Here is a 26303-nt window from a genome sequence, read left to right as displayed (position 1 = left end):
ACTCTGACACGCTGGTGTCAGGAGCACAACCTCTCCCTCAACGTCAGCAAGACAAAGGAGCTTGTGGTGGACTTCAGGAGAAAAGACAGAGAACACAGTCCCATCACCATCATTGGAGCACCGGTGGAGAGAGTCAGCAGCTTCAAGTTCCTTGGTGTCCACATCACTGAGGAACTCACATGGTCCGTCCACACTGAGGCCATTGTGAAGAAGGCTCATCGGTGCCTCTTCTTCCTGAGACAGCTGAGGAAGTTTGGAATGAACCACCACATCCTCACACGGTTCTACACCAGCATTGTAGAGAGCATCCTGACTGGCTGCATCACTGCCTGGTACGGCAATAGCACCACCTACAACTGCAAAGCCCTGCAAAGGGTGGTGCGAACTGCCAGACACATCATCGGAGGTGAGCTTCCCTCCCTCCAGGACATATATACCAGGCGGTGTGTGAAAAAAGCTTGGAGGATCATCAGAGACTCCAGCCACCCAAGCCATGGGCTGCTCTCACTGCTACCATCAGCCAGGCAGTATTACAGTATCAGGACATCATGACAGATTCTTCCCCCAAGCAATCAGACTTCTGAACTCTTGATCTCTCATGATCAATATACATCAGCACTGCACTTTATTAATCTTATTATCTCACACTGGACTGTCTTAAATTATATTCTCTCTTAACAACACTCTGGCAACTGACTATCAACCGACAGCCTGAATGTCAATACAGTACAATACAACCTACTGTATATTTTATATATACTATATATACAATTTTTATTGTATAATGTGTATTCTATATTGTGTGTATGTGTATTCTATATTGTGTGTATTGTATACTTTACAATATCGTATATTGTGTGTATTGTATACTGTATATTGTATATTATTATTTGTAAATTGTGATGTGTAAATCTGTTTATTGTAAATTGGTATATGTCTCATCTATGTCTCATCACTGTCATGACTGCTATGTTGCTCGGAACTGCACCCAAGACTTTCACCCACTATTGCACTTGTGTATATGGTTGTGTGACAATAAAAGTGAAGTAAAGTGAAGTGAAACGGCCTCCGTAGCTATGGACAATGGCAGCGGCAGGTGAACAGCCCCCATGGCCGTGGTCGCTGGCATCAGCAGGAGAGCGGCTTCCATGGCTGTGGATGCTGGCAGCGGCAGGAGAACGGCCTCCTCTCACAATCAGTGTTCCCATGGAAACACTGATCACGCATGCTGGCAGCGTGAGAGATACACGAGGGAGAGAAAGAATAAACAAACAGAACATGGAGCATGAGTGTCCGGATACCGACAAAGACCGAAACTGAACCAAACAGGAAGTTAGGATCCAGACACCATGCTCCAGACACGAACAAGACCGACTGAAGAACGTACGGCGGTAACTCACAACTGGACACGTGCACTCACACAAAGAACGTACACTAAACACAAGACAGACAGGGAACGATGATGTCACGGTCCCATCAGACAAAAGCCCAACCTGACAGAGTGACAGGACCGTGACATCACCAAAGTGTGCACGGGTGCGTTTATGAGTTACCGCCATGCGCTCTTCGGTGATGTCACGGTCCTGTCACTCTGTCAGGTTGGGCTTTTGTCTGAGGGGACCGTGACACAAAGAACATACACGAAACACAAGACAGACAGGAAACGATGATGTCACGGTCCTGTCAGACAAAAATTCAATCTGACAAAGTGACAGGACCGAGACAATGTTAGAGCACCCACAATTGAATATGTAAGCTTAATAATAGCCTACTGTATATTGGCAAAGAATATTTCCTTGAATCCCCGCAAACACACACAAAAAATTCCTGATCTTACAGACAGGGGTGGACTGGCCATAGGGAGAACCGGGACTATTCCCACAAAACAGGGCCGAACTGGCCGCAAAACGGCGCCGTGATATGCTGAAGGGGGCTGTGATATGCACCTACCAACCCCACACCCCCATCAACTTTTAGGACGGTTTTTATTTCAAATTCCGGGCCAATTTCTGTTCCCAGTCCGCCCTTGCTTGTAGATCAGTGTGTCCTAATTTGCAGGTGCAGCATTCTGCTTTCATGTCTCCATTGTACAATTGAGCATGTGATTGATAAAGATTTCCGCTCTCGCATAGAGAATTTCATAGCGGAATTATCGTACTTAGTCAACCACCTGTTGCTTTCAATTTCTGCTCCGGGATAAAGTGGCACAACTGCTGGTCAGTTTCCCAAAGCCAAATCCACACCTTAACGAGAAGTGAAACATAAAAAAACTGACTAGATTAGTGGTTGTGGATAACATCTTCTGACATCTCTTTGCTGCATTTATGCACAGAGAAAAAAGCTATAAATGACTGTTCATTACAAAAAAAAGTTATTAAACATTGACAGTGTAATTTGTGAATTACATTTTTTATATTTGTTTTTGGGATCATTACACATGATTTCATCAAATACATATATTGAATAAAATCTCACATTATGCAGGACAAATATTTTTTATTTGTTAAATCCATGGTTAAACCCTGCTGTACATATAAAGAGCGCATGCACAACACATGATTCTTTGATGCATATAAAGTCCAGATTCACTTTATGCTGCTTTAAAAATATCAAGGAAAAACAAAGGGGGCACATGGTATCTACTAATATAATAATTATTAAATACAGTAATTATCCAAAGTCCTTTAGATTGCATACAATTCGTACATATAACATAGTAGGGAATATTAATCAAGCAACAATACTGAAAAAGAGAAGAAAAAAAAATCACTGCTCTTTTCTGGATAAATTTATACGCCCAAAATTAGGATGAGAAATTGCTAATTTTAATTTACACACCTAAAGTCTGATAGCATTAAAATCATCAAATCTACTGTAGCCTAATAATCATTCTGTGGAGACAAATGAAGAACAATATGAATTTCACTTTTACCTGTATTTCCTGGTACCAGTCCATGTTTTCATTATTGCCATAAATGACTCGAACAAACTTTAAAGTTGAAAAGATTGTGTTTTTCTGGGTCGGTTGTGTCACTCAGATCCAGTTTAATCTGAAAAGCGTGAATTTGCGCGTATGCGAGTTTCTGCGCCATTGCACATATGTTTTATCACTTGTAGAGGCATGTTTGATGACTTGTTTAAAGTAAATAAAGGGAATTAGAACTGAAATGTTAAGCGATTATTTTAAGATGTTCAATGGCATACAGAGTGTGCTAACAGAGAAATATTTGACTGATTACAAATTATAACGAAGGTCTGATAGACCCGATTATCTAACAGTCATTGTAAACCATTTCAAAATAAACAGCGAGATTTTATATACTAAAACAAAACAATACAATCACATAATTTCAGATGTGTACGTCACTAAGCATTTGATAATATAATGAATGTCAGCCTAGCCTGTATTTCACCCAGAGGGGCACCTCAGCCCATGTGGGCAAAGGGGCAGTTGTTCGGGCCACTGAAGTCAATCAGTGAAACCAGCCTATGTGCAAAAATGAGCAATTTCAATCATAGGCAAAACTTAAGATGCAAGTTGATTGGCTACCTGATTACACGTCAAAGGACCTATCAACTTACACCATGTGAGCGAGCTGGTGTGCTGGTAACCAGTAATCACACTTCTGGTTGAGTAAACGCTGGTGTGGTTGTCTGCCACTACTCTCCGGTATTATTGTTATTGTTACTGATTTGCTTGGATGTGCATAGTTTAGTTTCAAATGCTTTTAGGTGGATTTTACTCTGATTTGCTTTCCTGGGACAGTTTTATGAATGCTGTGCTGCTGGAATGTTTCTCTGGACTGTTTTTATTTAATTTGTTTGTGTGAACCTGTTTTAACACTATCTTCGTGGTATTGTTGAAGTGGATGGAGCGTTATTTTTGGAATATTATTTGCTCTTTGAACGGTACCTCACAACCTGTTTTATTCCTGGATTATTTTTCAGGGTATGTACTTTCTGCTGGATCAGGATCACCGCACCACCTGCCGCTGCTCGAGCTCACCGCCCTGTCACCTGGATGACTCGATCTTGCTCAAAAAACCCTTTGAGTAAATAGGGTTGTAGGATGGAGTGTTTTTTATCATATTTGCTGGCTATTTTTGCCTTTTTTAAAAGACCGACCTATCTATGGCACAACTCACAACACTTACCTGCTGAACTGTATGATAGCTTCAACGTCATGGTGTATGTTTATACTTCTTCTGATCTGCTGAACCTGAATTCATCCTTATGTCTGCCCGCTCAAATCTACAATGCCAGTGTCATATCTGGGATGACACATCACCCTCATTATGTTCACCGGGTGTCTCGTCACAAGCGTTGTGAAATGACACTCGAAATCTGTTCCTCTGGTGGCCATATACCATCTATTTGGTCTGCTTCTCGCCGACTCGCCACTAGACAAAGTGATGGGAGTGGTGCAGTCACCTTTGGTCATCTCTGTTCGTTGGAATACTCCTCAAAGCATGCTGTGTCAGACTCTGTGGCTGTTTTAATTACAGCTTCTTCTCCATTTAAAATGTCTTTACTAAATGCCCGGTCTCTGTCCAATAAATCTTTTATATTAAATGACATTTTTATTTCTCACAATTTGGACTTTTTATTTTTGACTGAGACCTGGCTTAATGTTGGTGATGTCATCCCTCTTGGTGAACTGTCCCCATGAACTGTGCATTTTTTAACTCTCCTAGGACCACTGGCAGTGGTGGTGGCTTAACCACTGTCTTCAAAAATCAGTTTAATTGAAGGCTTTTGCCATTAAATGTGTTTTCAAGCTTTGAAGTGCAACTTATGAACATCGATTTATCTTGCTCTATATTCTGCAAGCGCATTGTTTTCGGATTTGTTGTCCTCATTGCTGCCTCGCTGTGACAAGCTGTTAATTCTAGAAGATTTTAATATTCATGACTGTTGTGCAACTAAACCTCTCATTAAATATTTTTTATGCATTGTGGACTCTTTTAATCTCACATAGTTAGTTTCAGGTCCAACTCATTTAAAAGGTTTCACAGTAACTAATATTTATGTATTGGATGCTGGCATTTCTGACCATTGTCCTGTGGTGTTAGAATCAGTGTCTACATTCCCCATACCCTTGCACTACCCGCACCCCATTCACTCATTAACTCATCCACTGCTTCGCAGTTTTCTGATGCTTGTACCTCTACTAACTTTTCACATATTACGGATGTAATTTCTAGCTGCTCAGACACCACTCAGTTGGTTGAAGTTTTTAATACCACCTGTACTTCTACTTTAGACTGTATTGCTCCCCTTAGGCCACAGAAACCCTTTAACAAAGCAGATGTTCAGCCCTGGCTCAATGAACATACCCGCTCTATTAGACAGGAGTGTAGGAGGGCCGAACAGAAGTGGAAAAAGGAGAAATTTCAGGTATCTTTTGAACTATTCCGAGATAGTTCAAAAGAATTTCTGTTAAGGATGCTAAATCAAATTACTTTTCTGAGCTGATTGCTAAGAATGCCCATAGGCCCAAGGTTCTTTTTAACACGATTGATGCAGTTCTTACTCCTTCTTCCGCTGTTTTTCCTGCTGCTACCTCTAAGACCAGTGATGATTTCCTTAATTTATTTGTTGTTAAAATACAGGATATTTGATCACATATTGTGCCCTTTATTATTGATCCTTTGGAGTTTTCTCCACCACCTAGCTCATTTGATCATTTTCAGCCTGTGTCCTGGTCTCAATTATTAGAAATAGATTCTTTAATGAAACCTGCTAACTATCCTTTGGATGTCTCACCTTCACATCTTTTAAAAATGTTCTTGCTTCCATTGCTCCTATTTTTTTGGCCATAGTAAATAACTCTCTGAGTAATGCAGTTGTTCCTGCCAGTTTTAAACATGTTTTAGTCCAGGCCCTGTTAAATGAAACCCCACCTTGACCCCACAGTTTTTAACAATTATAGGCCGATTTTCAAGCTGCCTTTCATTTCCAAGATTTTGGAAAAAGTGGTTTTCTTACAGCTTTATTCCTATCTGAATTCTTTTAACGTATTTGACAAATTTCAGTCAGGTTTCAGGGCACAGCACTGAAAGGACATTTTACATTCCCTCGACTCTGAGAATGGTGCCATTTTCATTTTATTAGATGTCAGTGCAGCATTTGACACCATAGATAACAATATCTTCTTAAATCACCTTGAGAGTGTTGTCGGCACAAAGGGCTGGTGTTAAAATGGTTCAACTCCTATTTCAAAGAGAGCACTATGTCTGTCAGCATTGGTGGTTCTTCTTCATCCTCTGCACCTATTACATATGGTGTTCCACAGGGTTCCATCTTGGGTCCTCTGCTCTTTTCTCTGTATATGCTTCCTCTGGGTTCTATCTTTCAAAAAGACAATATCTCATATCACTGTTATGCTGACGATTTACAACTCTATCTGCCTGTTAGGTCTACCAATAGCTGTTCATTAAGTAATCTATTTTCCTGTCTTGAGGATATAAAACGTTGGATGTCACATACAGTAATTTCCTTCAACTTAATGAAAATAAAACTGAAGTTATTGCTTTTGGCTCTCCGTTATGCATCTCGAGCATTGGTAACCAGATAGGTCCTTTATCTTTTAACTTGCATAACAATGTTAAGAACCTTGGTGTCATTTTCGATTCTGCAATGCTCTTTGATAAGCAGGTTAGTGCTGTTGTTAAAGGAAGCTTCTTCCACCTTAGGTCCATTTCTAAATTAAAGCCATTTCTTTCACGGAAAGATCTGGAAACTGTTATTATGCCCTTATTACCAGTTAGTTTTAGAGTTGATTTTAAGATTTTGCTATTTGTTTTTAAGGCCATGCATAGCCTTGCCCTGCAATATGTTTCTGATCTTCTTCATCCAAATTCTGCTCCGAGATCTCTCAGGTCATGTAACCAATTATTTCTCTCCATTCCACATTCTCGTTTAAAGTCTAAGTGTGAACGGGCATTTTCAGTGGCTGCCCCCAAATTGTGGAACAGCTTTCCACTTCATGTTAGGTCTTCTCTTACCCTTGCTGTTTTTAAACCTAGCTTAAAGACTAATTTTTACTCTAGCTTTTGAGGTTGCCTGAGATGTTAACACATTTGTTTCTGTATTTTTTACCTTTTTTTTATTATTGTACAGCACTTCGGCTCAACATCAGTTGTTTTAAAAATAAACATAACTAACTAACTGATTGGCCTACAGATAACAAGTTAAAAGAATCTATCAGCTTGCACCATTTAGAGTTTCATAGCTTAACTTAGTATTCCTCACAGTTCTTATTTTCGGTTCATTCGTCATACTGGAAACGGAAGGTGAAGTCATGCAGTGCTCAGTTGTTTACTGCATTCTCACAATTGTGAGTATTTCATGTGGGTATTTCATGCATACAGAACATTTCCATACTGTTCACAGTATTCACACAATATACTGCAGAGCAGATGGTCAGTAACTCTGGGGTATTTTGTCCTGATGTACAGATGTAATGAAGTGTGACTGATGTATGCATCATCATTTTCTATTTACAACATGATGTTTTGCAGCTTTTTATTTTTTCAATCTCCATGGCTCACTTTTTGTTCAATTTGTCACATTTGTTTCACCAATGTGAAATTGATCACTGATTTACTGATCTATAAAACAGCAATAAAGTAATACATGAACACGGTTCTCATGGTTTGTTTTGGATTTGTAGCCGTCACCATTTATGTATATAAATAGTGAGGCATCTGTAAGCTGAGGCATCTTGGAGGTTAATGTTTGTAGCTGTAAGCAGCATTCTGTGTTTGAAAAGGTCATTGGAGAGGAACACACACACACACACACACACACACACACACACACACACACACTCAGCATATTTTTCCTAAGTCTCTATATCTGTTGAAAGAGTGCAAGTTTAATTAGCTCTCAGCACTTCATCATACCGACATGTCTGTTTGTCTTGGATTCAAAGAGCTGTGAGCCAGTTCACATGTCAAATGTTTGTAACGTACATGAAATAAGTCCGGTGTGTTAGCTGTTTGGGTATCAATACTGCAATGGAAGATTTCAGTATGCTTTTTATTGTGTTTTATAGCTAAGTCAAGATGAGTTTGTAAATTATTCATTTGCAGATGAATCTTCAGTGATGACGTGTTTATTCAAATATAATTGTTTTGATAGTAGTGTTCTATTCATGTTGTGTCGGAATTACTGTAATTACGAGATGGCAACTCGGAGGTTCTACTCGGAGCCGTTCACATCCTGAGAACTTGGAAGTTATTTGTTTCTATGACAACACTCATAATGCCAAAATGGCTTTGATGTTGATAACAGCAAAAATATTTATCACTACATCAATTAGGGATGTTAATGATTTATCGAAAATCGAATAATTGTCATTAATAATTTGATCGATTAAGCTTATCGATCATCGATTAATTAATTTCAGGACAAATACATTGAGTAATAATGCAACTAGATGTTGATAAGGCTGTCTATACAGTCATCTGCCGCTAAATGAACCTTAATGTTTTCAACACACACCGTGATAGTGTGTTAACGTACAACATGAGACTAAGGGAAACAAAACCAAGGCAAGCTAGCCTTACTGTTTCTATAAATGCATAAGTTGAAAACAGAGTTAATTAATATTTCCCCTTCTCAAAACCTTTTGGCACCATATTGTGTCATCTGCTCTGTAAATTTGTTCAGTTTGAACATTTCTGTCCTTGCATATCCCTTTAATGAGCTGGGTAGGAGAATGGAGAGTCTCCTGAGGGAATGACTCATTTCTATACTGACTCTATTGTCTGGGAGAATTACATTACTCCTGATTTTAATTTTTAAGGGCAGAGTCGCTGGTGTTCGTCAGCATTCAGGCAGAATCTGACAGTCCAAGCACAGGACATGAGAGAAGATCTTCAGTTGTAGACAGGCAGAAAACACTAAAGTCCTCTCTAGGTGTTTGTATTGGGAATGGAGGAGATGCAGGTAGTGTTAAGACCTCCTCCCTCAGCCCTGTCCTGTCCCATGATTCAGTCTCACCACTGTAAAGACAGAAAATACCAGCTGCCGTCAATCTAAACCACACACAGAGAGAGTAACTCACCTGAAATGAAAGGTAGTTCTTGTTATTAATTTGTTTGTTAATATTATTATTATTATTATTATTATTATTATTATTAATCTTAGCATTATGATTTGACCCATTCATACAGTACTGTATGTGTACCAGTGTCTCATCCTTTGTCTTTAACTCTAATGGTCTGGCTAGAATATAACCTAATGAAACACACACAAATAATCTTTGAGATGTGTGTTTTTTAAATGTTGAACAATGTTGAATCATGAGCACGATCATGTGTTTCACAGACTATCCAGGACATTATCATTATTTCTTCAAAGCTCTTGTTTCTCTATAAGTTTGAGCTTGAAAGTGAAACCCCTTGAGTGTGTTCTGATGGCTAGCAGAGACAAATGAAGTGGAAACAAAGCCTGATTGTGTCATATCGCCGGCCCACGGCTAAACTCTGAGCTGAGCGCCTGAATACTGCATGAATCTCTCTGCCGGCATTTGTTCTGAAGTGATACAGAGATCCACTTTAACATCTCGTTAAATGAGCACCTTTTGAAATGGCCACTTATGTCATTTGAAATCTTGATGCACAAATGCAGTCAAGGTTATCGTGGTGAAAGCAAGGAGGTGAGGAAAAAAAAACAAAGATCAAAGATGAACAGTACGGGAGATCATAACTTTAACACTAGTTGAAAAATAAGAATTTCATGACAGAATTGAAATCTCTGAACTACGTAATGAACATTATTTTATTGAAGTTGCACACTATATATATATATATATATATATATATATATATATATATATATATATATATATATATATTTATTTATTTATTTATTTTTATACTTTTTGCAAGTAATTGTAATATAGGCCCCACTTTAAACATTATTCCTGACAGTTAAAAGTAGTATACCATTTAAAGGTGAAACTATTGAGTAAAATTAATAAACATCACGTGACAGCATCAGAAGGACTCTCTGCAAGAATTCTCGACCGTTCGCAATAATCCTGCACATTTGTGCCTGTCTACCGGTGACTTCATCCCTGTGGGATGGGACGGCATATAAACACACTCATTGCCACCTCCTCACTGCTGAGAGCTGAGACCCCTCAAGACTAAACCAAACCCCTCATTACAAGCCATGCAGAAAGAGAACATTGAAACAGCAGCAGTAATGAAAGAGATCAGTGCTCTCACACCTACATAAAAATCTCAAACATTAACAGTGGTTTTCGTAAGAGCACCTCATAACACTCATGTTCAGTCAGGTCACACTCTCACAACTGACTTTATTCTCTGTTCCACAGCCACATCTAACAGCTCTTTGGAAGGACTGGAGAATCGTGAGGGAGGCGTCTGCAAAACTCGCTCTATGAAGGTTATCATGAAGGTTGGACAGGGTAAGTTCACAGCTTCATGTCAACATCAAATCCTCTTTAATTGTGTATTGGATTTTTCCTTTACAGCAATTTAGCTTCCATGAAAGACATGTTACTAACACATTATGTTGTACATGTTCTTTAAAGTACTGTATGTTGGTGTTAAGTAACTACATTTTCTTCACCGTTGTTCTGTTGTGTGATCAAATTAAAGATCACAGGACTGAAAATTAACATTTATTCATTTGGATTTTATCCAAAAATACTGATGGTGCATACAAGATTAACATCAGTATTTGTGTTCCCTGGAAATTAAACCCATGACCTTTCTATCGCTAGCGATATTGACCAGAAATGTCTATTTTATAGAGTTATGTTTTAAAATGATCATATGGGTCTTCCAAACTTGAATGACTATCTTTTTGTTTTGAATGTAGACCTCTGATGATTACTGTTCGCTCCTCATTGACAGTTTTTGATTTCCACATCTATGCACATGATGTGCATAACATCCAAACTACATCATGACAGTTCTGTGATATCAGCAATGTCCTGCATCATGAAATCTGTCCAAAAGCAATCTGGAGAAGATGTATGTGTGTTTGTCTTGACTCTGTTTGAGCTGATGCTGCAGGCGTGGAGAGTACATCTGTATGCCATGAGCCTTTAATTGCATGTTTGGGCTCAAAGTGAGATTCCCAAAACAGAAGAATGTTCTGGATGTGGTGATCCAGCAGAGCTCTTCGATGCATGAGTGAACGTGGAAGTTTTCTACATGTAAGCCCAAAACCTAAATGTAAAAACAGAGTTTAACAAGCGTCTGAGAAGAAACTCACAGTATAAGATCATTCTCTGAGTCGATGCTAGTCTTTACATATGAAAAACTGCCTTGTGACCTCACTAGTGTAGATGAGGAAAATTTTTAAAGATGAAAAAATTTGTCGGGGCCTGGGTAGCTCAGCGAGTATTGACGCTGTCTACCACCCCTGGAGTCGCGAGTTCGAATCCAGGGCGTGCTGAGTGACTCCTGCCAGGTCTCCTAAGCAACCAAATTGGCCCAGTTGCTAGGGAGGGTAGAGTCACATGGGCTAACCTCCTCATGGTCACGATTAGATTCTCGCTCTCAATGGGGGGTGTGGTAAGTTGTGGGTGGATCGCGGAGAGTAGCATGAGCCTCCACATGTGGAGTCTCCGCGGTGTCATGCACAACAAGCCACGTGATAAGATGCGTGGATTGAAGGTCTCAGAAGCGGAGGCAACTGAGGCTTGTTCTCTGACACCTGGATTGAGGTGAGTAACCGCACCACCATGAGGACCTACTAAGTAGTGAGAATTGGGCATTCCAAATTGGGAGAAAAAGTGATAAATTATTATAAAAAAAAAAAAAAAAAAAAAAGATGATCTTTTCTAAAAAAAAAACCAAAAAAAAAAAAATATATATATATATATCTGAACATCTTTAAAAAAAGATTCATTCACTTGATGAGCAAAACTGCAAACAAACATGTCATCAACATACAGCGAGGTTCAAGAGCTCACATTAAAAATCTGGAATTCAAAATTGAATTTAACCCTTAAATGCATGTACATTACGCCAAACACTCTTACATATTCGGGTCTGTAGAGACATAAATCTATCACAAATGGATCTACAATATGCCCAGACAGTGTCACATTTTTTAAATATTTTCAAAACAGAAAATAATACAATAAAATATGACATTTTTGATGTTTTATTTTTCATATATCAAAGAGATAATGCATCAAATCAGGACAAGTCAAGAACAGGATTAATTAATTTCACACTGAAATTTCATGAGATGCAACTGGCTGTCACACATATATTGAGCTACACTTAACACATAAGCTACACATAAACTACACATAAGTTACACATAAAGTACACAAGCTACACATAAACTACACATAAGTTACACATATGTATTTTTTCAGGCACGTATTGAGTCTAAATAGATGCACAACTTACATTATTTCAGTGGTACACCCAAATTACAATAGTCATTTTATACTGTTCATGAGTTGTACTTGCAATATTTTAATTCCATGTTGTTACTTCATCAAATATCAATGTCAAATGTAAATCAAGTCAATCACTGAAACAACAGTGCCACCTTGAGTAAGAAATTGCATGTATATTATTTATGTATATACGCATATGGAATACTAATAATTCACCACTGTTAATAATTCACACAGAAAGTCAACGTGATATAGTATTTACTGTATTTGTATTAATATAGTACTAATTTTCCTTGTAATAAATCAAGAAATAGATATACTGTGATATGAAACTTATACAGATATGAAATATTCATAAAAAATATTTATTTATGGAAGTGTAAAAAATAAACACATTTTTGGATTTTAAAATGAATGTATAACAAAAAAATGTTATGATGTAAAATGACTAAGAAACATTCTGCACTATTTTCAGGTCACCAATGAAAAAAGCAGATTTTTGACACTGATCATGTGAACTTGACTGAAGCACACAAGATGCTGTGGATTCTCAAATCATGCTGGATTTTGTTTATATGCATCATTAAAACAAAATGGTACCAAAGAAATTCTGAAATTCATATTACTTTTTCAATGTAACTTTTTGATTAAAATGTTATACTGGTAATATAATTTGTACAGCCTGATCTCATGAAATTTACATGAACATGACAACATTTTTGCAATTCAAAATGTTTGTCTGCAGTTTTCCAGTTAAATGTCCAGCTGGGGCGCCAAAAGCGAGTAAAGTGGTGTCATATTCAGACAAGGTTTTAAGGTGAATGTTATGTTTAAATGATTAAAACATACATCCCTAACCTAAAACTTTTGCCTGAACCTAACCAATAGTGTTTTAAAATTTAAATGTTACAGTAAGTTAAAAACATCCATACCTTATCAATGCCTAAACCTAACCATTAGTGTTTGATAATGCAAAATGTAAAGCATATTTTCCGAAGCAACCATTCATTTCATGTCACTTCTATGACTCTGTAATGTCACGTGTCAGCTTGAGTTCAAGGCTGGACTTGAACCTTAATCCTCCAACTCTAGTCCAGCGCCCTATCAGGTGAGCTACCACACAAGCTATTCATGTTGGAATAAGTGTATATATATGGGTGGGTCTGTAATACAAGCATTAAAATGTATTGTTTTTCAAAAGATGTGTTAGAGTAAAAGTGTGTCGATATCATAAAATAGGAGGGTCTGAGTAATAGAGAAAAATAAGTATTTATAAAGTCATAATCAGCCATTAAAGTCATGATTTGTGTGGAAGTCAATAAACCACACAGCTGTTGTAGTGCCTCTAGTGTTCATTTCACCTTGAAACTGCAGGGAATTGTACCTGGAGACATGTATAACAAGTTTTGCAAAAATATATATCTAGAGTTATGTTTTCACTGTGAGAACAGGTTGCATTTTTAATAGACAACAAACTAGTTGCATTAGAAAAAAAAAAAGAAGCAATTTCACATGTGGACTCACATGTGAGTGTGTTCCCTATCTGTCACTCACTCAACGTTGTGTCGATGTATTGACACTAAGGGTCACTCTTGGGAGCCCGAAACACCTCTGATCTTTCGAAAAAAGGCCAATGAGAATTGACGAGTGGAATTTGCATGCCACTCCCTCGGACATATGGGTATAAAATGTATGCAACCACTCATTCAGATTTTCTCTTCAGAGCCGAGCAGTTACATTCAGTGCACTGAATACAATTCCTCTTAAAAGAACTCACCTCGCTAAAGACTGCTGGATTTGACGTTACATTTCAGCGGCTTCTCCCCCTCTGTGCCTGTGCAGTGCAGAGAACACCCCTGGATGCTTTGGCAGAGCAAAAAAAAAAAGAGTATATTCTGAAAAGAGTATATTTTCCATTCATAAAAGAGCAGCACACACGTCTTTTTAAAGATGCCTTTCCGTTTGTTTGTTATTTCTGGTTGTGGTCGCTATCTCTCCGCTTCTGATGGCCACAATCGCTGTCTTACGTGTCTGGGCGCTGCTCACGTGGAGATATCGTTTGTGTATGGATAATGTCCTCATTGCGAGAACATGACCATGGCAACGTTGCGGTCGCGGCTTGCATTCATAAGAAAGCAAGCCACCCCAGCGGCTCCCCGCCTCGTTCCTTCTACCTATGGATATGAGGCTATGCCGGTTAGCACTGGGGGCAATTTGGGGACCTCAATGGGACCACCTCCGCCGGGTATCCCCCCACGGACCTCCCATTCCCCAGCATGCTCGCTTGCCCCGATCAGGCTCCGGTTCCTTTCTTCCCGGAAGTGCATGAGGAGCTGACAAGATCGTGGGAGGCATCTTTTACTGCCCGGTCCCAATCTTTCAGCTCCCCCACTCTCGTTACCCTTGATGGCGGAGCAGCCAGGGGGTATTCGGTTATCCCCCAGGTGGAAAAGGCGCTCACGGTGCACTTATGTCCGCAGAGCGCGGCCACCTGGTGCGGGTGCCCGAAGCTCCCATCCAATGCCTGTAGGTTTACGTCATCTCTGACAGCTAAGGCCTGCAGTGCCACTGGACAAGCCGCCTCCGCCCTGCACACCATGGCTCTCCTGCAAGTACACCAAGCCAAGGCACTAAAAGAACTGCACGAGGGTAGTTCTGACCCAGGATTGATGCAGAAACTGCGCTCAGCGACCGACCTCGCTCTCCGGGCGACGAAGGTCACAGCGCGGTCTCACAGGCAGGCGAAGTCCACTCTCGTGGGTCAGGAGCGCCACCTCTGGCTCAACTGCCCAGCAGTTCTCGACGGTGAAGAAGCAGACGGAGGCTATAAAGCACATCCTGCCCCGGCGTGGCTCAAGATCCTGCACCCTGTCTGCTTGTCGCCAAGGCCCGGCACTGGTGCCGGCGTGCAGCCCATCGCAGGAAGCAGACGCCACCCGTCTCACGGCCGGCCGCCAAGAACCTGAGGAAGGCTTCGAAGCGCCACTGAGACGGGCGACCCAGGGGCAAGGAGACCCATTCCTCTGGAGCTGGCGCACAGACCACTCCATCCCCCAGTGGAGGGCCGGGAGGAGAATCTTTTGTTTCTTTTTTCACCACATGCCCCAGAGGCTGCGGTACCCAAAGGTTCAGCAAAAGAGCAGTTTCCTTGTTTCCTGGGTCACATGTCCGGTGTGCACAGCTGTAGTCACAACTGCTGTCCACCGTTCCTTTTTGGCAGGGTTGGAGCTCCAGCGGCGGACCCCCTGCCCCTGGGCGCCCAGCTGTGGCACGAATACCCCCACACGGGATTAGTGCCGATGGACCACGGGGACGAGACTCCTCCTCTCCCCTCCTCGGCCAATCTCATGGTGGGTGGCAGGAGCCAGGTAAGAGCTTCGATGTCCCTCAACTCAGCACGGCCATGGGCTTCGAGTCCCCTCGACGTGGCACCTCGAGCTCCGCCCCGCCGCGAGGCCCCAACCGCCGTTACGTCCGACACGATCCCCTTGGTCCCCCTCGCCCGGAGTTTGGATGCATGGCTCACGCTTTCAAACATGTTGCGATGGCTGACCCGGACCGTCCGACTTGGCTACGCGATTCAGTTCGCCAGGCACCCGCCAAGGTTCAGCAGTGTCCGTTTCACCTCAGTGAAGGGCGAGAATGCCGTTACCTTACGTGTGGAGATCGCGACCCTCCTGAGCAAGGGCGTGATAGAGCCTGTCCCTTCAGCTGAGATGAGGAAAGGGTTCTATTGCCCTTACTTCATCGTACCAAAGAAAGGTGGTGGGTTGCGACCAATCTTGGACCTGCGAGTACTGAACCGGGCTTTGCACAGTCTCCCATTCAAGATGCTGACGCAAAAATGCATTCTAGCGAGCGTCCGACATCTAGATTGGTTCACGGCGGTAGACCTGAAGGACGCATACTTCCACGTCTCAGTCCTACCTCGTCACAGACCCTTCCTGCGGTTTGCCTTCGAGGCAGTACGCCTTCGGCCTGTCCTCGTCCCCTCGTGTCTTCACGAAGGTCGCGGAGGCAGCCCTTGCCCCGCTAAAGGAAGTGGGCATCCGTATTCTCAACTATCTCGATGATTGGCTGATCTTAGCTCACTTTCGAGAGTTGCTATGTGCACACAGGGACCTCGTGCTCCGGTACCTCAGCCGACTGGGGCTTTGGGTCAACTGGGAAAAGAGCAAGCTCTCCCTGGTTCAGAACATCTCTTTTCTCGGTCTGGAGTTGGACTCAGTCTCGATGACAGCACGCCTCCTGAATGAGCGTGCACAGTCGGTGCTGAACTGTCTGAAGGCGTTCAGATGGAGAACAGCGGTTCCACTGAAACACTTCCAGAGGCTCCTGGGGCATATGGCATCCTCAGCCACGTCCACACCGCTTGGGTTGATGCATATGAGACCGCTTCAGCACTGGCTTCGGACTCGAGTCCCGAGATGGGTTTGGTGCCGCAGGACACATCACGTGACCATCACGCCAGTTTGTCACCGCCTCTTCAGCCCTTGGACCGACCTAGCATTTCTACGGGCAGGGGTTCCCCTAGAGCAGTTCTCCAGGTGCGTCGTGGTTACAACAGGTGCCTCCAAGACGGGCTGGGGCGCAGTATGCAACGGGCACACAGCCACCGACTCTTGGACTGGCCCGCGGCTGCATTGGCACATCAACTGCCTAGAGTTGTTGGCAGTACTTCTCGCCTTGCTGAGGTTTCGGCCATTGATCCAGGGCAAGCACGTGTTGGTCCGGACAGACAACACAACGACAGTAGCTTACATCAACGCACCAATGTAGGTCTACGCTCCCATTGCATGTCACAACTCACCTGCCATCTCCTCCTCTGGAGTCAGCAGCGCCTCAAGTCGCTACGAGCCACTCACATCCCGGGCGACCTCAACACCGCGGCGGACACGCTGTCATGTCAGGTTACCCTCAGGGGAGAGTGGAGACTCCACCCTCAGGTGGTCCAACTGATTTGGAATTGATTTGGTCGAGCACAGGTAAACCTGTTTGCTTCCTGGGAATCCTCCCACTGCCTACTTTGGTACGCCCTGACCGAGGCACCTCTCGGTATAGACGCGTTGGCACACAGCTGGCCCCCTGGACTATGCAAGTATGCGTTTCCCCCAGTGAACTTGTGCAAGGTCAGGGAGGATGGGAAGCAAGTCATCCTAGTAGCACCCTACTGGCCCACCCAGACATGGTTATCGGATCTCACGCTCCTCGTGACAGACCCCTCCCCCTCCTGGTGAATTTCCCTGAGGAAGGACATTCTTTCTCAGGGACGGGGCACCATCTGGCGCCCGTGACCAGACCACTGGAATCTCCATGTCTGGCCCTTGGACGGGACATGGAGGACTTAAGTGGCCAACCGCCCGCGGTTGTAGACACGATCACTCAGGCTAGGGCTCCCTCTACGAGGCGCCTGTATGCCTTGAAGTGGCATCTGTTCGCTAAGTGGTGTTCTTCCCGATGTGAAGACCCCCAGAGATGCGCAGTCGGATCGGTGCTGTCCCCCTCCACCATGAAGGTGTATGTAGCTGCTATTTTGGCTCATCATGATGCAGTAGATGGTAAGTACTTGCGGAAGCACGACTTGATCATCAGGTTCCTGAGAGGCGCTAGGAGGTTGAACCCCTCTTAACCGCACTTTGTTCCCCGTGGGACCTCTCTGTAGTCCTTCAGGGTCTACGAGGAGCTCCCTTTGAGCCCTTGGAGTCAGCTGAGCTTAAGGCACTCTCTTTGAAGACTGCCCTCCTGACTGCGCTCACTTCCATAAAGAGGGTAGGGGACCTGCAAGCGTTCTCTGTCAGAGAATTGTGCCTGGAGTTCAGTCCAGGTTGCTCTCATGTGATCCTGAGACCCTGACCAGGCTATGTGCCCAAGGTTCCCACGACCCCTTTTAGGGATCAGGTGGTGAACCTTCAAGCGCTGCCCCAGGAGGAGGCAGATCCAGCCTTTGCGTTGCTGTGTCCGGTGCGAACTTTACGCATCTATTTGGATCGCATGCAGAGCTTTAGAAGCTCTGAGCAGCTGTTTGTTTGCTTTGGGGGACAGTGGAAAGGAAGCGCTGTCTCCAAATAGAGGATCACCCACTGGGTCATTGACGTCATCGCTATGGCATATCAAGCTCAGGACGTGCCACCCCCTGCGGGGTTATGAGCCCACTCTACCAGGAGTGTGGCGGCCTCCTGGGCCCTGGCCAGTGGCACCTTTTTGGCAGACATCTGCAGAGCAGTGGGCTGGGCAACACCCAACACCTTTGTGAGGTTCTACAATCTCCGGGTTGAGCCGGTCTCGTCCCAAGTAGTGGCAGGCACGAGCAGGCAAGTTCCGGGACAACTGGCCAGGTGTACTGCTTGCGCATAGCGCCTTTTCCCTCACTTGAGGGGAAGACGTGCACTCTTGACTCCCAGTAGTGTTCACAGACTGTGATCCCTGGATGACTTTCCTCCTTAGCCCTGTGGCAGTTGAGTTTGTGGAGAAACTCGCTGCCAGCTCAGTAAGTGCGCTAATGAGGCCCTGTACTGAGGTAGGTGCTCTGCATTTGCTGGTTCTCCCGAAGGCAACCCCATGTGATATTTTTCGCAAAATTGTTTCCCTGTTGGTAAACTGCATCTTCCTTAGGCAGGGGCCCCTCTGCCCCCGGTCGCCATGCTTTGTAGAAACTCCTCTCCCTTTGGGTAGGACCTACCATGGGACCTCTGCACATGACATACTTCCGACAAGACTCGGTAAAGACCATGTGACGTATTTCCACTCAAAATACCCCCCCCCCTCCTCTGGGCGGGGTGTGGTCTCCACGGTGTCTTCCCCTTGGGAGTGACACCCCCCCGATGTGGACACTCGTGGATCCCAGCCCGTTAACAAAATTCCACTCTTTTTGGGGAGAAAAAAGATGGAAAAGAGGCCTCAGCTGGGCTAGCCTGTCCCTATTTATTGGGCAGTCGACTTGTTCCTGAAGGACCGTTCGAAGCTCATAGCAGCATTGGGGGAGGTTACATGACAGCCTGATGCGCTGGCCATGAGGCACACAAAGGTCTGCCCGTCTCGCACCGCTAGTCCACGTAACACAGTTCAGCTACTTGTGGCATTTTGTATAGGGACCACTAGTGTCACTACATCGACACCACGTCGAGTGAGTGACAGATAGGGAACGTCATGGTTACTTTCGTAACCTCCATTCCCTGATGGAGGGAATGAGACGTTGTGTCCCTCTTGCCACAATGCTGAACTACCCGCTGAAATGGCCAGGACCTTGTCTCGGCTCAGCACAAAACCTGAATGAGTGGTTGCATACCAGCTCCTTTTATACCCGTATGTCCGGGGGAGTGGCATGCAAATTCCACTCGGCAATTCTCATTGGCCTTTTTTCAAAAGATCAGAGGTGTTTTGGGCTCCCAAAAGTGACCCCTAGTGTCATTACATTGACACAACATCTCGTTCCCTCCATCAGGGAATGGAGGTTATGAAAGTAACCATGACATTTTGTCTTGTTCCACTGGCAGATTTTCTTCACTATTTCTAAGTATAAACAAATCAGCACCCATCCAATAAGGCTGGCAGTGCAGTACTGTGTGGTTTAAGTGTGGCAGAGGCCATTTGTGTAAAAGGGTCAGTACATGTACTGTAGTACACAAGAGAGACATTCATCATAATCTACACCAGCAGTCAAACATTTGGAGACACTTCATTGAATGTTCTCATGATCTTACAAATCTTTTTATCTAAAGGCTTTTGCTTCAGTGCTTGAAATTAGTTTTGTAGACAGGTGTAAATAGTATGCAGATCCTTAGAGGATGGGGAGGGAATTTATTTTTTTAAATATTTCTGTTACCTCGCAATTTTACATGATTACTACATTCATGGTTACTACAATATTACTGTAGTTCAGTCATGACAACTCTCGGAAAGATTTAGTATATTATTTTGGGTATGACATATCGATAGGATATTAATCTTGGTGCACTAGATCTGCTACACTGCTGCTACTACAGATCAAGAATGGAGACTTGAACAACTGCTGCTTGAACATACACAGACATACTGAACTGAGCATGCTAACATGCTGCTGCACAATTAGACTAAACACAAGACATGCTGCATCGAAATTGTTTGACATGATACAGCACAATTAGACATACATACATCCCCATGTAGCAGATCTAGACCTGTGGAGCTGAGGAGGAGGATTTCAGAGAAAACTCTTGCAGAGCGGTGCAGTGAAACCAGCCTATGTGCAAAACTGAGCAGTTTAAATGTTAGACAAAGAGAAGCAAGTTTAGTGGCTACCTGATTACACATCAAAGGATGTGTATGTGACGTGATGGCTTCACATGTCACATGTAAGTGAGCTGATTGGCTAACAGATAACAAGTTCAAAGACCTTATCAGCTTGCGCTACATCGAGTTTCATAGCTGAACTTTGGTCATTAAAACCATGGTTCATTTATTGCGAGGAAACACAAACTATTTTAGGAAATAAATTCCCTTTAAGGGCTTTGTACAACTGTCTACAGTATGTTTGTGTAGAGCCGAGGAGGGCAGGGCCGGGCTGGAATGACGCACGCCCGGTCCCCAATCAACCTGATGGGGCACGCGAGGGATAAAGGCGGCTGGGGACGACAGTTCGAGAGAGAGAGAGAATTACAGGCAGCTGTACTGTGTGTTTATGGTTGTGTGTTTTTGTTTAAGTTGTTTATTAAATTATTATTTAAGTTGTCAAGCCAGTTCTCGTCTCCTCCTTTCCACTGAACCCCCTTACACTGGTGCCGAAACCCGGGAAGGAGGAGGGATTCCCGTCGCAGAGTCCGCGACACTGCCATCCACCCAGGGGAGCATCGCTGCCATCCGACGGGGGACGGAGTAGCCCGACCACCCGGACGCGGGGAACGGCCGCCGTCCGCGAGGCGAGTGGGGACGGGACTCCCCGACCGCCTGGAGCGAGGGAGCCGCTGCCGGGGGTGGAAGAGTGCCCTGCCGTCCCCCGGGAACGCGGAGGGGTCGAGAGAAGACCGCTGTCCGCGGGGGGAGGAGGGAAGCGACTCCCCGACCACCTGGAGTGGTTGGGCCACTGCCAGGGCGGAGGAGTGTTCCCCCAGGTCGAGGAAGGCGGGGATGACCCGCCGGCAGTCGGGGCGCAAGACACGCCCCCCGGAGAGGAAGTGGGGATGGAATGATGCACGCCCGGTCCCCACTACATAATTGTAGTGGGGCCCGGTTGTTTTTGGTCACTACATAATTCGCATACTTCTTTTTTATTTTACTATTATTTGAAATTGTAGAAACTTTTTGACTGTTAGTATACAAAGACAAAATGGCTTACTTTAAGCTGATGTAGATTTGAATCAACACAATACGAGTATGCTCAGTTCCAGTCCAATGTTTTAGATGTGCCATGTTCAGACACTGTGCTATTTTAACAGTGTAAATAATAAAGAACAATAAGATGTTCATGTTCATCTATTCAACACTGTTATTCTGTGTTTGTGTTCTTCCGTTCTGAAGTGAAACTTGTAAAGTCCCTTATGGCATGTCAGGTCAGTTATTTTCAGTCATACAGCTCCTACTGTATCTACATGACTGGGGAAAGACTGAAATCACATTTGGTCAAAATTATGTAATACCTCTCAAATAAGAAATAAAATATAACAGCAATGGTATTATCATTTGTGCTTGTTCAGCTTGAATCATGTATTTTTCAGGCTTGTTCAGCTAATGTGCATGTGTGTTCAGTATCAGAAAGGTGATTGGCTCTTACATTAGCATTACAGTTTCTCCTATTCATATATGAGTGAAGCACATGAGTTATAATGTCTGTGACTGTACAGAGAGAATGCACTGACTAAAGGGAGGCTCATATTTACAAATGAAGAAGATCATATGATACAGCTTTGTAATTGATCCTTCGCTAAGCTCCACCCCCCTTGGTTACAGTTGCTTGCTCTGACAAGCTCTGCAGAACTCCCCATTGGAATTAATGGGAGATTGCCGTGAACGATGCGGTTTTTGGCAAAATATTCTCATAAATGGAATGGAAAATATTTTTCCTTGGGCTGGTATGAAGAGTGACATAATTATGCATATTTATCTGAAGTTTTTTGTAAAAGAAATTGATAAATGACACAGTAATTTGATTAAAAACTGCAGACTGAATCAGAATCAAAGCAAACGATTATTACCGTCACTTGAAAAGTGAAAAAAAAAAAAATTAATAGCAATTACACATCTAATAACATTAGCGTAAGTGAACAGAGCTGTTTATAATATCTTATAACACACTCATTTTGATGCTGTGAACTGTTTATTTACTATCGCTTTTACTATGAATTTACTATACATTAATTAATTAATGTTCAGTTATTAGCTTTAATTTATCTTGGAGTAAATGTAGGTGTCGTTGTAGATGTTAGAAGTTCATTTGGGAATGAGGACTGACACAGTTTAATCCATAACATGCTCTTCATTTATTTAAAGATTATTTAATAAAAGAAAGAAAAACACTGCGGTTATCCTCTCTGGGTAAAACATGTCACTATTACAAATGACCCGGTAACAACGTGTTTTACATTTTTGGGATTATTTTGATAAAATCCTGCTTAAAAGTACTCAAACAGACATTACTCCTGTAGGCTTTCATTGTAAAATAGCAAACGCGTCAGAGTAATGGCGGCTCGGCAACAGTTGCTAAGACAGGATTGGTTTTAAGGCAGGGTTTAGCAAAGGGTCAATTGTGAAGTATGTCACAGACATGAGCGATATGTTTTCATATAGGACCCCACAGGCTTCTTCAAATATTTCTGCCAGAATCATGTCCCGTAATGAGACAGCTGTAATACAAAATAAATCACGCTGTATGTCTACAGACTGTTCAGCTGGAATATGCAGATTATGAGATGGCAGCATGGATATTTAAATGTTATTTTCAATCAAAAAACACTACATCAGACAGAATGTGCAGAAACAGCTCAGGCAAATGTCAGTTTGGGACACATATTTCTTATCTGTTTCTGCATCTGTGAGAGTGTTGAAAGCAGTTTTTATTTTGTGTGTCACAGGCCCAAGTGCAGTTCCACCAGTGTCACAGCAGACTGAACGGCCCATGCTTGAAGCAGGTGCGGATGTTTCCTCTGACACAGACCATGACAGACTGCCAGGAGCAGCAAACACAGGTGAACTTTCACTGTCATAAGAGATAAAGTATCGATACTTCCGATACTGATGTTGTATCAAAAATATTGATCATCACACAAACATATTGATTCTAACATTTCTTTATATATATATATATATATATATATATATATATATATATATATATATATATATATATTATATATATATATATATTAGGGATATTATTATTTGGTTACCATGAACGTGAACAATAATCATAAGCATCAAATATAGAAAATACTTGTGCAGGATGGGAACTATTTCTTCTTCTGTTCATCTAACATGCATGCTGAAAGGGGCCTGGGTAGCTCAGCAAGTAAAGATGCTGACTACCACACCTGGAGTCACGAGTTCGAATCCAGGGCGTGCTGAGTGACTCCAGTCAGGCTTCCTAAGCAACCAATTGGCCTGGTTGCAAGGGTGGGTAGAGTCTCATTGGGTTAACCTCCTCGTGGTCGCTATAATGTGGTTCGCTTTCGGTGGGGTGTGTTGTGAGTTGTGCGTGGTTGCCGCGGAGAATAACGTGAGCCTCCACACGCGCTAGGTCTCTGCGGCAACAAGCCATGTGATAAGATACGCGGATTGACGGTCTCAGACACGAAGGCAACTGAGAATTGTCCTCCACCACCCGGATTGAGGCGAGTCACTACACCACCACGAGGACTTAGAGCACATTGGGAATTGGGCATTCCAAATTGGGGAGAACAGCTTCTGGAGTAAATTCACACTGAAACCAAATCAAATCAAATCACTTTTATTGTCACACAGCCATATACATAAGTGCAGTGGTGTGTGAAATTCTTGGGTGCAGTTCCGATCAATATAGCAGTCGTGACAGTGATGAGACATATACCGATTTACAATCAAATCAAATTAACACAACACAATTTAAAGTCTAATATACACATAATTACACACAACACAATATACAAATAATAACATACACTGTACAGTATACAATACACACAATATAGATACACATTATTCAATAAAAAAAAAGTATATATAGTATATATAGAATGTACAGTAGGTTGTATTGTACTGTATTGACATTGAGGCTGTCGGTTGATAGTCAGTTAAGAGAGAATATAATATAATAATAATATAATTTATGACAGTCCGGTGTGAGATATGAGTAAGAGTAATAAAGTGCAGTGCTGATGTATTTTGATCGTGGGAGATCAAGAGTTCAAAAGTCTGATTGCTTGGGGGAAGAAGCTATCATGGAGTCGGCTGGTGCGGGTCCTGATGCTGCGATACCGCCTGCCTGATGGTAGCAGTGAGAACAGCCCATGGCTCAGGTGGCTGGAGTCTCTGATGATCCTCCGAGCTTTTTTCACACACCGCCTGGTATATATGTACTGGAGGGAGGGAAGCTCACCTCCGATTATGTGTCTGGCAGTTCGCACCACCCTTTGCAGTGCTTTGAGGTTGTGGGCGATGCTATTGCCGTACCAGGCGGAGATGCAGCCAGTCAGGATGCTCTCTACAGTGCAGGTGTAGAACCATGTGAGGATGTGGCAGTTCATTCCAAACTTCCTCAGCCGTCTCAGGAAGAAGAGGCGCTGATGAGCCTTCTTCACAAGGACTTCAGTGTGGATGGACCATGTGAGTTCCTCAGTGATGTGGCCACCAAGGAACTTGAAGCTACTGACTCTCTCCACTGGTGCTCCATTGATGGTGATGGGACTGTGTTCTCTGTCTTTCCTTCTGAAGTCCACCACAAGCTCTTTGTCTTACTGACGTTGAGGGAGATGTTGTGCTCCTGACACCAGTGTGTCAGAGTGTGCACCTCCTCTCTGTAGGCTGTTTCATCATTGTCAGTGATCAGACCTACCACCGTCATGTCATCAGCAAACTTAATGATGGCATTGGAGCTATGTGTTGCCACACAGTCATGTGTGTACAAGGAATACAAGAGTGGGCTGAGAACACAGCCCTGTGGGGCTCCAGTGTTGAGGGTCAGTGATGAGGAGATGTTGCTGCCTATTCTAACCACCTGGCATCTGCTTGACAGGAAGTCCAGGATCCAGCTGCACAGCAAGCTGTTTAAGCCCAGAGCCCGGAGTTTCTCATCTAGCTTGGAGGGCACTATGGTGTTGAATGCTGAGCTGTAGTCTACAAACAACATTCTCACATAAGTGTTCTTTTTTTCCAGGTGGGAGAGAGCAGTGTGTATTGTAGATGCAATGGCATCATCAGTGGAGCGGTTGTTGTGGTAAGCAGACTGCAATGGGTCTAGAGAGAGAGGCAGCACAGAGCAGATGAAATCTCTGATTAGTCTCTCAAAGCATTTGCTGATGATGGGGGTCAGAGCAACAGGACGCCAGTCATCTAAGCAAGTGATTTTTGATTGCTTTGGAACAGGCACAATGGTGGATGTTTTAAAGCATGTGGGGACTACAGACAAAGAGAGGGAAAGGTTGAAAATGTCCGTAAAAACACCAGTCAGCTGGTTTGCCCACGCTCTGATGACGCGGCCCGGAATGCCGTCTGGGCCCGCGGCTTTGCGGATATTCACCCATCGGAAGGATCGGGTTACATCCGCTACAGAGACGGAGAGTGAACTAACCTCTGTAGCTTCGGCCGCAAGAGCTCTCTCCGCGAGGGCGGTGTTATTTCCCTCAAAACGAGGATAAAAAGTATTTAGCTCATCTGGGAGAGAGGCAGCGGTGTTCATGGTGGAGTTTTTATTCCCTTTAAAGTCCGTGATGATGTTAATTCCCTGCCACATGCTTCT

The 26303-nt window shown here is 43.2% G+C and overlaps 1 protein-coding gene across 1 annotated transcript in view; it reads left to right on the top strand.

Moving 5' to 3' along the window:
* Positions 1 to 26303, top strand: part of LOC127418167 (ephrin-B1-like) — a 148774-nt gene that overhangs the window by 110199 nt on the left and 12272 nt on the right. The window contains exons 3-4 of the mRNA XM_051658609.1: positions 10352 to 10444; positions 23446 to 23559. Of these exons, the coding sequence (XP_051514569.1) occupies positions 10352 to 10444; positions 23446 to 23559 (207 nt within the window). The remainder of the gene's footprint in view (positions 1 to 10351; positions 10445 to 23445; positions 23560 to 26303) is intronic.

Source organism: Myxocyprinus asiaticus, chromosome 27 (assembly GCF_019703515.2).
Source record: "Myxocyprinus asiaticus isolate MX2 ecotype Aquarium Trade chromosome 27, UBuf_Myxa_2, whole genome shotgun sequence".
NCBI classification, from domain to species: Eukaryota; Metazoa; Chordata; class Actinopteri; order Cypriniformes; family Catostomidae; genus Myxocyprinus; species Myxocyprinus asiaticus.
Note: the sequence above shows the minus strand (reverse complement) of the source record. Positions and strands in the feature narration are given on the sequence as shown.